Source organism: Panthera leo, chromosome D1 (genome assembly GCF_018350215.1).
Source record: "Panthera leo isolate Ple1 chromosome D1, P.leo_Ple1_pat1.1, whole genome shotgun sequence".
In the NCBI taxonomy this organism is placed as follows: domain Eukaryota; kingdom Metazoa; phylum Chordata; class Mammalia; order Carnivora; family Felidae; genus Panthera; species Panthera leo.
The window spans coordinates 100,428,627-100,444,863 of record NC_056688.1 but is presented as its reverse complement, the minus strand read 5'-3'; the positions used below and the strand labels follow the sequence as shown (position 1 = coordinate 100,444,863).

Genomic DNA, 16,237 nt, shown 5'->3' with positions numbered 1-16,237 from the left:
GAAATTATCATGTGAATATAGCCAGGTATCAAAAGAATTCAGCTGAGAGCCAGCCCAGGTTGTTCACAATGTTTATGGATATTAAGTAATCCTATTCTAATGCCATTCTCACTGAATAAGGGTTGTGTATATATTCGTACTTACTCATAATAATTCAATTAAATATATAAAATAATAGTGAAATTAAAATTTCCCAATGGATTTTTCCCAAAATGAGAAAAATTCACCTTGCCTGTCCATGAAGGAAAACCAAGCTGTTAACGAAAAATACATTGAAATCCCTGAATATCGTGTATCAAAAGAAGTCATACTTTGCTACACCATAATTTTTTCATGGCTTTTTTCACTTCCATATTCCTCAGTGTATAGATCAGAGGGTTCAGCAGGGGCGTCCCAATTGTATAAAACACAGCCACTATTTTGTCATTTGGAAATGTAGCTGGGGGGCGTGTGTATATGAATATGCATGGACCAAAAAATAAGACAACCACAATAAAGTGGGAGGTGCAGGTGGAAAGGGCTTTTCGCCTTCCTTCAGCACTGTGGTTACGCAGAGAGTACAAGATGACAACATAGGACATAAGCAGGATTATGAAACTCACCGTGCATATGGTCCCACTGTTGGAAACAACTAGCAAATTTATCACATAAGTGTCCATGCAGGCAAGTTTCAACAAGGGCTGCAAGTCACAGAAATAGTGGTCAATCACGTTGGGGCCACAGAAAGGCAATCTCAAAGCCAGGAAAATTTGTGCCGAAGAGTGGATACAAGATGCCACCCAGGCTAGAATCACCAAAACACTGCACACGTGCCGGCTCATGATGGTTGTGTATCGCAAGGGCTTACAAATGGCTACATAGCGATCAAAAGCCATGAGGATGAGCACCAAGATTTCCATGCACCCAAAGAAATGGAGTGTAAAGACCTGAATCATGCACTCATTGTAGGAAATGGTCTTCTTCTGAGCAAGGGCATCCACAATCAATCTGGGGGCTGTGGTTGTAGAGAAGCAGGTGTCAGCAAAAGACAGATAGAACAGGAAGAAGTACATAGGACTCGCAAGGGTCCTGCTTGTTTTGATAGTCACTACAATGAGAAAGTTCCCCAACAGTGTCGCAAGGTAAAAGATCAAGAAGACCCCGAATACTGCCTTCTGCTTTACTGGATCCTGTGTCAGCCCAAGGAGAATGAATTCAGTCACACTGCTATTCATCACAATTCTACTGGCTGAAAGTAAGGTGCAGTGGAGGACAAGGGGTGAATCTGCAAAGAGAAGAAAAGAAGTGACAGCTTGGGAAGATCGGTGGGCTGAACTGTGAATGCCTTGCTTTTGCTCCATGTTATGTTACCTCTGACTGTCTTCAATCCCCTATGACTCTTGGTAAATCTGCAGATGCCCAAGCCTCTCCCAGATCTATCTGCTGATTCAGAAGCTAACTGAATTGGATCAACAAAGCCTTCGCATCTGGGGAGATAAAATTAAATATCCTTTAAAAATTATGATTTCTACCAAGATTGAAAACTGCAGAACTTCACTTCTCCTTTGGCAAGTGCCTTAACTATCTCAAAATTTAGCTTTCATATGAAAAACGGAGTGCAAATATTTACCTTACCTGATCCTGAGTTTTCTTAAGAATTAAAAGATTGTTTATGCACACAGATACACACATATATCTCATGTGTTTTGCGTTTTATCTATATGCTTTGACATCTAAAAAAGACTATTCCACTAAGATTAAGCACTCATATTGTCAGAGAATCCCTCTGGAAGAAAATACTCTCAGTTCAGTTCGCTTATTTTTGGGTCTCTGACCCCTTCGTCTCTGAACCCATCAGTTTCTTGGATGCAATATGCTTTACGTAAATCTATTTTGACCATCTTTTACTTACGCCTTTCCTGTTCAATGTCCGCTTCCCTGATGTCATTATATAACAAAGGTCAAGGCAACTTTGAGGTTGGAATAATCGAGGAAAACTGTTTACCCTCTTGACTGTACTCTGGGACTAATCTCAGAATATTGAGCGTCTCTGCCTCTGAATTCAACATGCCATAAAATTCCTAATGATGCCTATAATCTAAATAGTTTTGTAACCCAGAGATATTCATTTTACCCTGATTTCACCAGCATACTTTTAAAAACTTCATCTGAAACATATCCCATAATTCTAACATACTATGTCATGATTATTCTACATCAAGTTTTTGTTCATAACATATTGAGTTTGTCATTGAAATCTTAATATAATATCATTTTGTGTCCTGATTTTGACTTGGAATTATTATAGCCCTTCTTCCCATTTTATCATACTTATCGTTAGTTTCACTGTTAATTTAATTATGTGATATTGTATTAAGTGTCTTAAATGGAATCTCTTTGACTGTTTGTCCTTTGAGATATTTATATTGCTTCCAATTTTGACTCATATAAATAGCAACTTAGAGTAGTTTCCCAAGTAATTTGCTGCTGTCCCAAATGCTAGAGATTATCATTGCTGTGGATAATTAGTAAAAATGTTTTTCAATATGGTATGTCCATTTATTAACTATATTTATGATGAAATAATTCATGTTTATCATTAATATTTCAAAGTACATAGAAAAATGAAAGAAAATTTAAAGCTGTCTCCAAATTATTGAATTTATAAACGCACTCTCAGAAATAACTACTTTTGGTTTTCTTTTAGAAATATCTTTTAAGAAACATTCTCTAAGTATATTTACATATGAATGTATCTCTACATCCTTTTACTATATACACATATGGTCAATATTTCAAGGTTGATGATTTTGCAGAAAAGCTGATGAACATGCAAACAAACAAAAAAGGTTATTTTATGACGATCTTATTCTCTCATTTGGTTAGTAGAAAACAATTGAATTTTGTTATATACATACACATTTTTATCAGCAACCACATTTTACACTGTTACTGCATTTTTAATGAAAATGTTGTTCTCTTGAGAATTTTTTGTATTTGTTCAGTTCATATTTTGCAATCTTGATATTTTATCTGGGATGGCTAGTCATCAAGAAAATAACTAACTACATTTCTTGGTCAAGAACACAGTTGCTGTAGTCAGATGTCTTGGGTTCAGATCCCAGCTCCACTCTTTATTATCTGGGGAAAGCTACTTTACACATAACATGGTTACACCGCACTGCAGATAAAATGAGAAAAAGATCCAGCTTATAATAAGCGAGAGCTATGTAAGTCCCCGCCTCTGCTACTTTCCCTATTATGATTTTACTTTTTCCCTTTTTCTATGACTTTTTTTCCTTTTCTTTTATTACAAGCTGTCCATTTCCACATTCTAATTTAGTGTTTGTTTCAAAACATTTTAAAATTGTACTGCCTGTTCCCTTCTCTCAGAATTCCATAATCATCTTTGATTTTAAATATCAAATCACAATTACCTGGACTTATGGCAAAAATGGGCAAAATACTCACTTCTTGTTAATGATTTTTGAGTTTTAAGATACATGTAGATGAAATCATTAATTATGTAAGGGACTATGTGGTTGGTATTAGAAAATCCATCTGCAGAGAGAAGAGTAAAAATTCCTAACAGACAGATGGTCAGTGAAAAACTCCAGATTCTGTTAAGAGATGAACTATAGTTTGACTGAAGAAAGTCAGAATCTGAACCAGGTCCCCTGAGATGCAAACATCCTAAAGCAGAGCAGAGAGGTAAGTTAGCACAGTGAGAGCATCGAGGCTGAAGCGGAAAAGCTGGATTCATACCCCACCCACTGCGCAGTATGGTGTCATGTGGCAGAAGTCCTTACATACCTCTGTGCTTCATTTTCTTCACCTGTAAAAGAATCTACTTTTTAGTGTTTCTATGAAGGCTAAATAATTCAGTATGTACGACGCAGAAGAGATGCAGGTATTTAGTAACTGTGATTGGAATGGTTCTTTCATTATGATTACTAGTATCAATATTCCATTATGATTATTAATATTACCAAGATATTAATCTACCTGTTCATTTACCCATATTGCATCTGCACAATGCTTTTTCACACTAATTTCCTTCCCCCGAGTGACTGAAATCATCTTGGCACTAATTTGCTCATGGTGATCAGAAGCTGGTAATGGCAACTCCAAATATCGTTAATACATACTAAAAAACAAATACAAAGTGCAAACAGCTTCCCTATATGTGACCCATGATGACATGAAAGTAGAAATAAAATATACCCTGGTTTGTAAAGAGTTTGTGATGCAAAGATACAAAAATCAGAGGGGTGAGAGCATTTGACATGAAAGAAACCAACCAACGTTTTAATGGGGGTGATGGGACAAATAGAGAAGATCAATATGAAACCGCTGGTTTAGACGGACTCTAGTGTCAGCAGAAAAACTTGGAAAAGCAAGGTTTTGTCTCTGCCAAAAGCCATGGAAGCCTGGTTATGAAATTTGAACATATTTTTGCAGTCAAGTATGAGATTTGGAGATATACAAGATATGACAGCTGATTTTATTAAGATATATTCAGTGCAGAAGGACAAACTCATTCAGCTGTTTATCAAAATTTAGTCATCTAGTTTTCTAAACATAGTCCAGTTGGATTTGAGTTTATCTGGACTGAGGTGCCTGCTCCCTTCAAGATGTCAGGGTTGCCCTGAAGATATCAGTCTTTGTACATCCTGCACTTAGAAACTCAATGGAGAGCATACAGGGGAATTCACTGTGGCCCCAACAGAATGAAGATTGACCCAGCAGGCATCCCGAGTATGATTCAGTGGTGACTCCAGACGTGTCCCTTCCCCTCTCAGAGGAGGAGCAGATGGGCTCCCTCTCAGCTGTCTCTGTGGGGGGCGGGGAGGAGGCAGCAAAATCACACGCCTCCTCTCAGCTTTAATAAGATCTTTTGGTCGTTGTTGCTTCTTAGTTTGTTCTCGTTGCTAAGACTTAATTTTTTTAGAGCAGTGCCACATTCACAGCAACACCAACACGCAGGTACAGAGATTCCCCATATGGTCCCTAGCAGCCACCCAAATATCACCCCTGCCATTACCAACATCGCCCACCAGAACGGTACATTTCCCAGAACTGATGAGCCTACCGTGACACATCCTCATCACCCAGAGTCCAAAGTTTACCCCAAGGCTCACTCTTGGGTGTGGTACATTCTATGGTTTTGGTAAATATTAGTAACATACATCCATCATCGTAATATCATACAAAGTATTTTCACTGATCTAAAAACAGGATCAGTTTAGATTCTCAAAACATGGGACATAAAAACTCCTTTCACACAGTGTCTAATACTCATTAAAATCTAATTAAAATGTCTCATGCCATCTTGTTGGAGAAAATAACACGTCGAGGGAGATAACTACGTGAGTTTTCACTGTGAGCATTATTAGCTCATACATAGTACAAAATCAGTTACTCATAAACAGCAGTCTTACAAATGGTCAATCCTACAATTCTTCAGGTGGACACTCTATGTTTCTATACAGAAAGAAAGGACACAATTTCAGAAATTCTGTCTTCTCCTCGCTCCATCCTCTCCCTCTTTTTACCTCCTAACTACAACTTGAAAAGGAAAAGTGGGCGTTCTAAAAATATGATGAATCATAACTTATGATAAAAGGGTTACTGCGGTTTTCAATTGCAAAGGCTGAAATACTCACCATGACTTTCAAAGTCCTCAAACGCTGTGCCATAGTCTTGCTTACCACCTTTCCTCCCAGGGCTTCCGCTCGTGTGTGTTCCAACCATGCCTGACACTTGCTGTCCCTCATGAATATGTCCCGACCATCTCATTCCCTACACTTTCAGTATTTCTCAGTGGCTAAATGACCTTCGTCTGATAACCTCCACCTTCCATTGCTTCCTGTGTCCAGAGTACCCTGTCCATCTCCTGAGCACAGCCTTCCAGGTTTTCCCAAACAACTTTCTTGCTACTTGCCTTCCACTGCTAAAATGTGTGTGTGTGTGTGTGTGTGTGTGTGTGTGTGTGTGTTTGAATCATGCAACCCATGATTATAGTCTTCTTTCCTTTTCTCTTTAAAATCTTTTCTCATTGGAATTCACATCTCATTAGGCAAATTCACATTGTTCTAATTTGTGCACTTCCGACTAGGCTGGGAAGTAGCTTAGCAGAGAGCAGTCAAAAAGAAACCAGTACCAGAACTCAAATTTTTGTGCTCCATGGTAATCTCTCCCACTCTAACACTCCACACCTTACCCACCAGTGCCATGCAAAGCAGCAGACTCCATTCATTTGGGTGCAGTCAGCGTAAAGCCAGAAACCATGAATCAGTAAAGAAGAAAAGCACTTCCATGCCTAGTATGTATACCCTGACTCTCAAATGGATGCAAACTTGAAGAGGGATCAAAATAAGATCAGAATTTATTTATATTTATATTTATATTTATATTTATATTTATATTTATATTTATTTATATATATATTCATATTCATATTTATAACTTAAACCCACAGTGTAAGGTTGAGCAAAGAATCTTGTTAGGGATAAAGAATACTTCTCTCGGATTTCAATAGAGAGTTTGCTTCTCATTCCTCCACTCCATATATGCCCCTTACCCCAACAGCAGAAAGAGAATATAATTCTTAGCTGTAAGCAGGTTTTTCAGGAGGTATGGACAGCCAACTTTAGTATCATTACTGGCAGAACAATCAATATATCACAGATCGAGGTATCAACAGTATTAATGCATACAGACTGCATGTGGTCAGTATACAACCTGTTCCTTTTCCAGAACTTAAGCCTTGTAAATAAGAAATCCACACGAATAGGGGTGCTTGGGTGGGTCAGTCAGTTATGTGTCAGACTCTTCATTTCAGCTCAGGTCATGATCTCACGGTTCGTGGGATCAAGCCCCACATAGGGTTCTGCGCTGACAGCCTGCTTGGGATTCTCTCTGTCTCCCTGACTCTCCCTTACTCATTCTCTCTTTCTCTCTCTCTCCTCTCTCTCTCTCAAAATAAATAAAAAACATTTAAATAAAATAAATAAATTGAGGGTCAGCTGCTTATTTAATCAATTAAAAAAAAGAAACCCATATGTATAAGATACTATACCTCTGCCCCCTCAAATATACCCCCCACCTTTCCAATAAGCATTGGTCCTGAGAATGTCCTGCCTCAAGCAGAGGCCAGTGAAAGCTGGGAGCCCTGACACATTCAGATCCTCTCATCACTAAGACAAATATGTTCCTGGAGTTTCAAGCGTCTCAGGAGACAGAATTAAATTATGGCAACTGCCCTAAAACCCAGTCCTTCGTGGGAGGCAAGGAAAAGAACATAGTTTACTTGGGTTTGAATACTTACCTTATTGCTCGTAAAGGAGATGAGATCCAATAGAGAGCTCCTAGATTTGCTCTCGCAATTCGGATTTACTTTGAAGATGAATCATGTGCAGTAAGTGTGCAACATGTGAACCATATATCCAATAGATTTACTCAGCTTTCCAGTGCAGGGTCTGTGGGGAGAGGAGATACTCCACAGACAGCCAGTCTTTATTAAAAGGACTGAGTTAGAGCTGTAATATCAGCAGAAAATTTCTCACTTCTATTCTTATAATTTTCTAGAATAAAGAGGAAATATCCCCACTATTCTGCTATAGAAACGTCTCTTAAAGCAACTCTGTAACCCCAAAACAACTCCCTGGAAGAGCACACGAATTAAACATTTCTTCCTCCTCCATCTGATATTTATAGAGATTTCATAAATGTTCACAAATGCTGAGCCTTTGGAGGGACAAGGACTCTCCCCTTCTCACCCAACCCAAAGGGATAAACTCAGTCAATCCTTGGCCACAGCAAACCACAGTGCCAAGGATTCCTGAACAAGGCTGTCAATGGGCAGATTCTGTCCTCAGAGCCCTTCTCCCCTACCAGTATGTCCTAGGGGACACCTTTCATTTCTGTTACCAAGTGCTCCACTCCTGTCCCTGCCCTATCGAAAAAACAAGCAGGTATAGATTCTTGAAAGCTACCAAATGCTCTGATATTTAAGGCAAATCTTTTCCAAAACCACACAAAACTCTGAACCCATGTACAGGTTGAACCACATGTGATGTAATTGAATTCATGCCTCGCTATTTGTGTCTCTCACTTTAAGTAGGTTTCTAAACTTCTCCCTGTTTCTTATTCTAGACAATGTCACTCTTAGATATAATATTATAAATCTTAATAATACTCATAAAATATAAAATTACAATGAAAACTACTCATTAAAATTTCTACAATTTCTAAATATTTTGAAGTCAGTAAGTCAGTAGGTAAAAAGAGAAGAGAAAAAATATGGAAATGAAGATGTTTTCAAGTAGTTTTTATTTTTAAATCAATTCAAGTTATACTTAACAATGAAATGCACTTTTGTTATTGAGCAATTCTACACATTACTCAGTGCTAATCACAAGTGTCACAGACTGGCTACCTGTGGAGTATCTTCACTCCTCTTGATCTCCTTTACTATTTCACACAGCCACCCACCTCCCTTCAGCAACCAGCATTTTCTGCTCTGTATTTTAGAGTCTGGGTGTTTTTTTTTTTCTTTTTCCTTTCTTTGTTCATTTGCCTTATTTCTTAAATTCCACATATGAATGAAATCATGTGCAATTTGATGTCCTCTGACTGATTTATTTAGCTTATGGACACTCTAAGTCCATCCATGTTTTTGTAAATGGTAATATTTCATTCATTTTAATACTATTACTGCATTGTACATAAAATTATATTTGTTAATTTACATCCAAGGTATTGAGCATATAGTTCACTAATAATTTCAGGAGGAGAACCCAGTGATTCATCCCGTACATCTCACACCCAGTGCTCATCACAATAAGTGTCTCCCTCAATGTCCTTTGCCCATTTATTCATCCACCAACTCACAACCAATCCAGCACCCATCCTTTTGTTTTCTATATGTAATTTTATTTCCTTTTCTTGTTCATGAAGACATAAAGAGAAAAAATTGATACTTGTTCCCATTTTTATGAAAAGATTTTTCTTCAGTTTTTACTACTGTATTTTTCCATTTTTGTGAACTTTTAAATAGATTTCACTTTCATCAATTCTTTTTATTCTATGTTATTGTATTCATTATTTTAAATTTTCAACTGTTTGCCTTTTTTCACTTCTTTTCTTTCCTTTTTTTCTCTATTCAATCAAACTTCATTCCACAACCAGACCAAAACACACCTATGACCAGCATCCTTCATTTGATTTTTTTGTGTTGATTTTAATTTTTTAATTTTTATTTATTTACTTTATTTTGTTAATTCTTTTTCTTCCTTCAAAATGATGAAATGAAGGAATTCACCTCAAAAGAAAGAAAAGGAAGAAATGACAACCAGGGACTTAATCAACACAGTTACAAGCAAGATGACAGAACACGAATTTAGAATCACAATAATAAGAATAATACCCAAAGTAACATAAAAAAACAAAAAACACAAAGACTCCCTTTCTGTGGCAATAAAATTAGTAAGCTCCAGTCAAGGTGAAATTAAAAATGCTATTACTGGGGCGCCTGGGTGGCGCAGTCGGTTAAGCGTCCGACTTCAGCCAGGTCACGATCTCGTGGTCCGTGAGTTCGAGCCCCGCGTCGGGCTCTGGGCTGATGGCTCGGAGCCTGGAGCCTGTTTCCGATTCTGTGTCTCCCTCTCTCTCTGCCCCTCCCCGTTCATGCTCTGTCTCTCTCTGTCCCAAAAATAAAAAATAATAAAAAAAAAAAAAAGTTGAAAAAAAAATGCTATTACTGACATTCAATCTCGAATGGTGCTATGGTGGCAAGGATGGATGAAGCAGAGCAGAAAATTCATGATACAGAGGACAAAATTATAGAGAATAATGAAGCAGAAAAAAGAGGAAAACTAAGGCAAAGAGCACGATATAAGAATGAGAGAACTCAGTGACTCATTAAAAAGGAATAACATCCAAATCATATGGGTCCCAGAAGACAAAGAGAGGGAAAAGGGGTAGAAGGGTCATGGGAACAAATAATAGTGGAAAAGTAGACCTCAAAATCCACGAAGCCCAGAAAACTCCCATTAGATTCAACAAAAACCGGGCATCAAAAAGGCATATCATAGTCAAGTTCACAAAATGCTCACGCAAGGAAAGAATCATGAAAGCAGTAAGGGAAAAAAAAAAAAAGTCCTTAACCTACAAGGGAAGACAGATCAGGTTCGCAGCAGACCTATCCGCAGAAACTTGACAGGCCAGAAAGGAGTGGCAAAATATGTTCAACGTGTTGAATCAGAAAAATATGCAGCCAAGAATTTGTTACCCAGCAAGGTTGTCATTGGAAACAGAAGGAGAGATAAAAAGTTTCCCAGACAAACAAAACTGATGGAGTTGGTGAACACTAAACAAGCCCTGCAAGAAATTTTAAGGGGAACTCTCTGAGAGGAGAAAAGACAAAACAAAACAAAAAAGATCAAAAGAAACAAAGACTACAAAGGACCAGACAATACCACCAGAAACTCCAACTCCACACAACACAATGGCAATAAGTACATATCGTTCAGTACTCACTCTAAATGTCAACGGACTAAATGCTGCAATCAAAAACATAGAGTAACAGAATAGATAAAAAAAAAAAAAACAAGATCCATCTATAAGCTGTTCACAAGAGACTCATTTTAGACTTAAGACACATTCAGATTGAAAGTAAGGAGATAGAGAACCATCTATCATGCTAATGGTTACCAAAGGAAAGCTGGGGTAGCCAGTCTTATATCAGAAAATCTAGATTTTAAAATAAAGAGTGTAACAAGAGATGAAGAATGGCATTAGATCATAATTAAGGTGTCTATCTACTAAGGAGATTTAACAATTGTAAGCATTTAAGCCCCCAAGTTTTGATACAACAAATTTACAAATCAATGAATCACAAACATAAAGGAAATAATTGACAATAATACGATAATAATAGGGGACTTCACCCAAATTACAGCAATGGACAGATCATCTGAATGGAACATCAACAAAGAAACAAAGGCTTTTAATGATATACTGGACTGGATGTACTTAACAGATATATTCAGAACAATCCATTCTAAAGCAGCACAATACATATTCTTCTCCAGTGCACGTGGAACATTCTCCAGAAAATATCGCATACTGGGACACAGATCAGCCTTGAATAAGTACAAAAAGATTGAGATCATACCTTGTATATTTTCAGAGCACAACACTGAAACACAAAATCAACCACAAGAAAATATTTGGAAAGTCAACAAATACTTGGATACTAAGGAGCATCCTACCAAAGAATGAATAAGTTAACCAAGAAGTTAAAGAGGTACATAAAAAGTATATGGGCCAAAGAAAATGATAACACCATAGCACAAAATCTGCGCACAACCAAAGCAGTCATAAGAGGGAGGTATGTAGCCGTGCACACCTTCTTAAAGAAGGAAGAAAGGTCTCAGATACACAACCTAGCATTATACTTAAAAGAGTCGGAAAAAGAACAGCAAATAAAACACCAAATCAGCATTAGACAGGAAATAATAAACATTAGAGTGGAAATCAAGTGTATCAAAATTGAAAAAAAAAAGTAGAAGAGATCAATGAGACCAGGAGTTGGTTCTTTGAAAGTATTAACAAAATTGGTAAACCTATAACAAGTTTGATCAAGAAAAAAAGGAAAGGACCTGAATAAATCAAATCGAGAAAGAAAGAGGAGAGATCACAACCAACACTGCAGAAATACAAACAATATTAAACAGTATTATGAGCAGTTATATGCCAATAAATTGGGCAATCTCGAAGAAATGGACAAATTCCTAGAGACATATAAACTACAAAAGTTGAAATAGGAAGAAATAGAAGATTTGAACAGCCCATAACCAGTAAAGAAACTGAATCTGTAATCAAAAATGTCCCCAAAACCAGAGTCCAGGGCTGGATGGCTTTCCTGGGGAATTCTACCAAACACTGAAAGTAGAGTTAACGCCTATCCTTTTGAAGGTGTTCCAAAAAGTAGAAATAGATGGAAAAGTTCCAAACTCATTCTATGAGGCCAGCATTTACCTTGATTCCAAACCAGACAAACACCCCACTAAAAAGGAGAACTACAGCCAATTTCCCTGATGAACATGGATGCAAATCTCTCAACAAGATCCTACCCAATCTGATCCAACAATACACTAAAAGAACTATTCACCACGATCAAGTGGGATTTATACCTGGGATGCAAGGATGACTCAATTTCCACAAATCATCAATGTGATACATCACATTAGTAAGAGAAAGGAGAAGAACCACGTGAACCTGTCAATAGATATGGAGAAACCATTTGACAAAATTCAGCATCCTTTCTTGATAAAACCCCAGTTTGTAAACGTAAACTTTCTTTCTAAGTTTTGTTTCTCTCTTTCTTGTTCAGTCCTTGTGGGTTTTCTACTCCCTCTCTTCCTCATCAGCTGCTGTTAGAGGGAGTGCATTTCATGTACTCTCGCCCTGTCTCTGTCCTCTGTCCACAAGCAAAAACAGCTCCCCACTACCCACAGCTTCTCTCTCCCCCAGTTCACCTCTCTGCACTATGGACCTGCTGAGTTCTGTGCCTCAGGGTGCAGATTGTTGTGTTAATCCTCAAATCTGTTTTCTAGTTGTGCAAGATGGTTTGGTGATGATCTAACTGTATTTCAGGGAAGAGACAGAGAAAAGAAAAACTACCCGGCTGCTCCACCATCTTCGCCCCTCCAGTGCTGTCTACCATCACTTTCCAAATGAAAATAAATTCTCTTCAGGTCCAGTGGTCATACAAATTGTTTATAATGTAACCTTTCTTATGTAGCAGGGTGTTAAAACTCAAATGTTGAATAGACACAATGGATGTGAACTTGTGCCTAAATCATCTTATGCCTACTTCCAAACCAAGGAAATGATCAACAGAAGTATCCTACAACTAGATAAAGGATATAAGCGTGGTCGGGTTATAAAGTGGCTGAGTAATTTGTGAAAACAGCTTTAGAAAATTCACTGTAGAGATATGTCTGTCCCTCACCCCAGGGGTGTGTGTGTGTGTGTGTGTGTGTGTGTGTGTGCATGTGCGTATGTGATGGAGCCCTACTCTGAGAACCTAGCATGGGACCCTCCATATGGGTGCACTGAGCAGACTGAGGTAAGTAAAGTCAAGGAAGGAAGAGAGACAGGTTGGTATCAGATGAGGGTGACTGTTTGACATCAGCCTATGTTAGAAATGTTTCTTCATTAATAGAACATTTTGGGAGCAGAGATGCCTGGACGTTTCCCAGAAACTACCACACAGAAGCCATAAAGAGATCTTTTAGGGACCAGCCCAAAAGAGTTCACTGGGAAGAGTACAGAATTTGGAAGTTAACCACTGGCTTTCTAAGGGCTAAGAAGGGGTCATCAGTGATGACAAGAAATAGAAATCTTTCCACATCAAGGATGCTAAAATTAGAGAGCCTACAAAAAGCCCCCCAAAGGAAGGCAAATAAAAAGCTTTCACCATCTTTGATGTGACACAATAACATTTGCTCTTCAGTTGGTATCTCACATACTTTTGTAGGTCATTGGATTCTTTTCTCATTAGCCTGTATCACTTAAAGTAATTCTTCTTGGTGCAAATTTTATGAGAACTATACATTCAGATACTGAAACAGCATCACATGACGGTACTTAATTATGAGATTATGATGTGGTGATGGTGGACGTGGTGGTGGTTATGGTGGTAGGGTGTTTATTGCACATCTCAATTGGTTAACTTCAAAAATCAAAATATGTATTTAAACATTCTCCTACAAAACCAGAAGACCAGAATTGAAAAGCACTATGTGGAGCTTCAATCCTGGGTTCTCCCGAGAAATAGAAAATTTGAATTTTCAGACACCATTGGAAATCATAAATAAATAAATAAATAAATAAATAAATAAAGTGTTTTCCAGATATGCAAATGAATGTAAGAGCCAAGGAAGTCAAGCTAATCTAGGTCAATTTTATACAGATACCCAGGAACTGCATTTGTTTCCCTGCGTTCAGATATCCAAAAAGTGATCATCCAATATAAAAAGGCAAAGCTTCTTCTATGCCACCTGGATACAGTTACCACTTTCCTTTCACCTTTGCTTTCTCTACAATGTACATTGTTTTCTAGCCATGCTTCTACCCCTTAACCTTCTGCATATTCCTGCTGCCAAACCCCCTCACTGACCCTGATCTGTGACGATGAAAGAGAAGGACCCTGCCAAAAACCAGTTCACTGGCTGATACCGCCCATCACTGCCAAGTGTAAAACTCCCCTTCTCCCACCATTCACTGAACATTGACAGTGTTTTCCAGTAACAGTCCAGGTTTTCACTGAGGTTTCCAGCTCTTCGTGGAGTTTGAGGGTCCATCCATGTCCCAGTGAGTCAGGCTCAGGCAAGGATTCCACCACAGAATTTTCTCAGAACATCTTCTCCAACTCCCAGATTGTCAAGACCACAACCTTAATTTCTAAGTTCTGGTTCCATAGGGATTAGCTCTACATCCAAGTTCTTAAGGACTAGAATGAAATCTGTAAGAATTAGTGCGCACACACACACACACACACATACACACAATCATTCTGCCAATAGTCAGTATATTTTTTTCTGAAGACAAATTGTACAGGAAGAGAAATTATCATGTGAATATGGCCAGCTGTCAAAAGATTTCAACTGAGAGCCACTCCAGGTTGTTTACAATGTTTATGGATTTTAAGTAATCCTATTCTAATGTCATCCTCTGTGAAAAAGGGATGTGTATTTATCCGTACTTATTCATAATAATTCAATTAAAATTATAAAATAATAGTGAAATTAAAATTTCCCAATGGATTTTTCTCACAATGAGAAAAATTCACCTTGCCTGTCCATGAAGGAAAACCAAACTGTTAAGGAAAAATACATTAGAATCCCTGAATATCCTGTATCAAAAGAAGTCATACTTTGCTACACCATAATTTCTTCATGGCTTTTTTCACTTCCATATTCCTCAGTGTATACATCAGAGGGTTAAGAAAGGGGGTCCCAATTGTATAAAACACAGCCACCATTTTGTCAATTGGAAATGTAGCTGGGGGGCGTGTGTATATGAATATGCATGGACCAAAAAATAAGACAACCACAATAAAGTGGGAGGTGCAGGTGGAAAGGGCTTTTCGCCTTCCTTCAGCACTGTGGTTACGCAGAGAGTACAAGATGACAATATAGGAGGTAAGCAGGATTATGAAACTCACCGTGCATATGGTTCCACTGTTAGAAACAAGTAGCAAATTTGTCACATAAGTGTCCATGCAGGCAAGTTTCAACAAGGGCTGCAAGTCACAGAAATAGTGGTCAATCACGTTGGGGCCACAGAAAGGCAATCTCAAAGCCAGGAAAATTTGTGCGGAAGAGTGGATGCATGATCCCACCCAGGCTAGTATCATCAAAACGCTGCAGAAGTGCCAACTCATGATGGTAGTGTATTGCAAGGGCTTACAAATGGCTACATAGCGATCAAAAGCCATGAGGATGAGCACCAAGATTTCCATGCACCCAAAGAAATGGAGTGTAAAGACCTGAATCATGCACTCATTGTAGGAAATGGTCTTCTTCTGAGCAAGGGCATCCACAATCAATCTGGGGGCTGTGGTTGTGGAGAAGCAGGTGTCAGCAAAAGACAGATAGAACAGGAAGAAGTACATGGGACTCGCAAGGGTCCTGCTTGTTTTAATAGTCACTACAATGAGAAAGTTCCCCAACAGTGTCGCAAGGTAAAGAATCAAGAAGACCCCAAATACTGCCTTCTGCTTTACTGGATCCTGTGTCAACCCAAGAAGAATGAATTCAGTCACACTGCTATTCATCGCAATACTACTGGCTGAAAGTAAGGTGCAGTTGAGGACAAGGGCTGAATCTGCAAAGAGAAGAAAAGAAGTGACAGCTTGGGAAGATCGGTGGGCTGAACTCTGAATGCCTTGCTTTTGCTCCATGTTATGAACCTCTGACTGCCTTCAATCCCCTATGACTCTTGGTAAATCTGCAGATGCCCAAGCTTCTCCCAGATCTATCTGTTGATTCAGAAGCTAACTGCCTTGGATCAACAAAGCCTTTGCATCTGGGGAGGTAAAATTAAATGTCCTCTGATTCGTACCAAGATTGAAAACTGCAGAACTTGAACTCTCCTTGGGCAAGTGACTTAACTGTCACATAATTTAGCTTTCATGTGAAAAAGGGAGTGCAGATATTTGTCTTAGCTCATCCTGAGTTTCCTT

The 16,237-nt window shown here is 38.3% G+C and overlaps 2 protein-coding genes across 2 annotated transcripts; both read right to left on the bottom strand.

Moving 5' to 3' along the window:
* Positions 1-305: 305 nt before the first annotated feature.
* On the bottom strand, positions 306-1,214 carry LOC122199999 (olfactory receptor 4C11-like). The gene has a single exon (XM_042905403.1). The coding sequence runs from the start codon at positions 1,212-1,214 to the stop codon at positions 306-308; it is 909 nt and encodes a 302-aa protein (XP_042761337.1).
* Positions 1,215-14,920: 13,706 nt separating this feature from the next.
* Positions 14,921-15,832, bottom strand: LOC122200178 (olfactory receptor 4C11-like). Its single transcript, XM_042905658.1, has one exon. It carries the CDS (start codon positions 15,827-15,829, stop codon positions 14,921-14,923), a length of 909 nt encoding a protein of 302 aa, XP_042761592.1. The 5' UTR covers positions 15,830-15,832.
* Between the last annotated feature and the right edge of the window lie 405 nt (positions 15,833-16,237).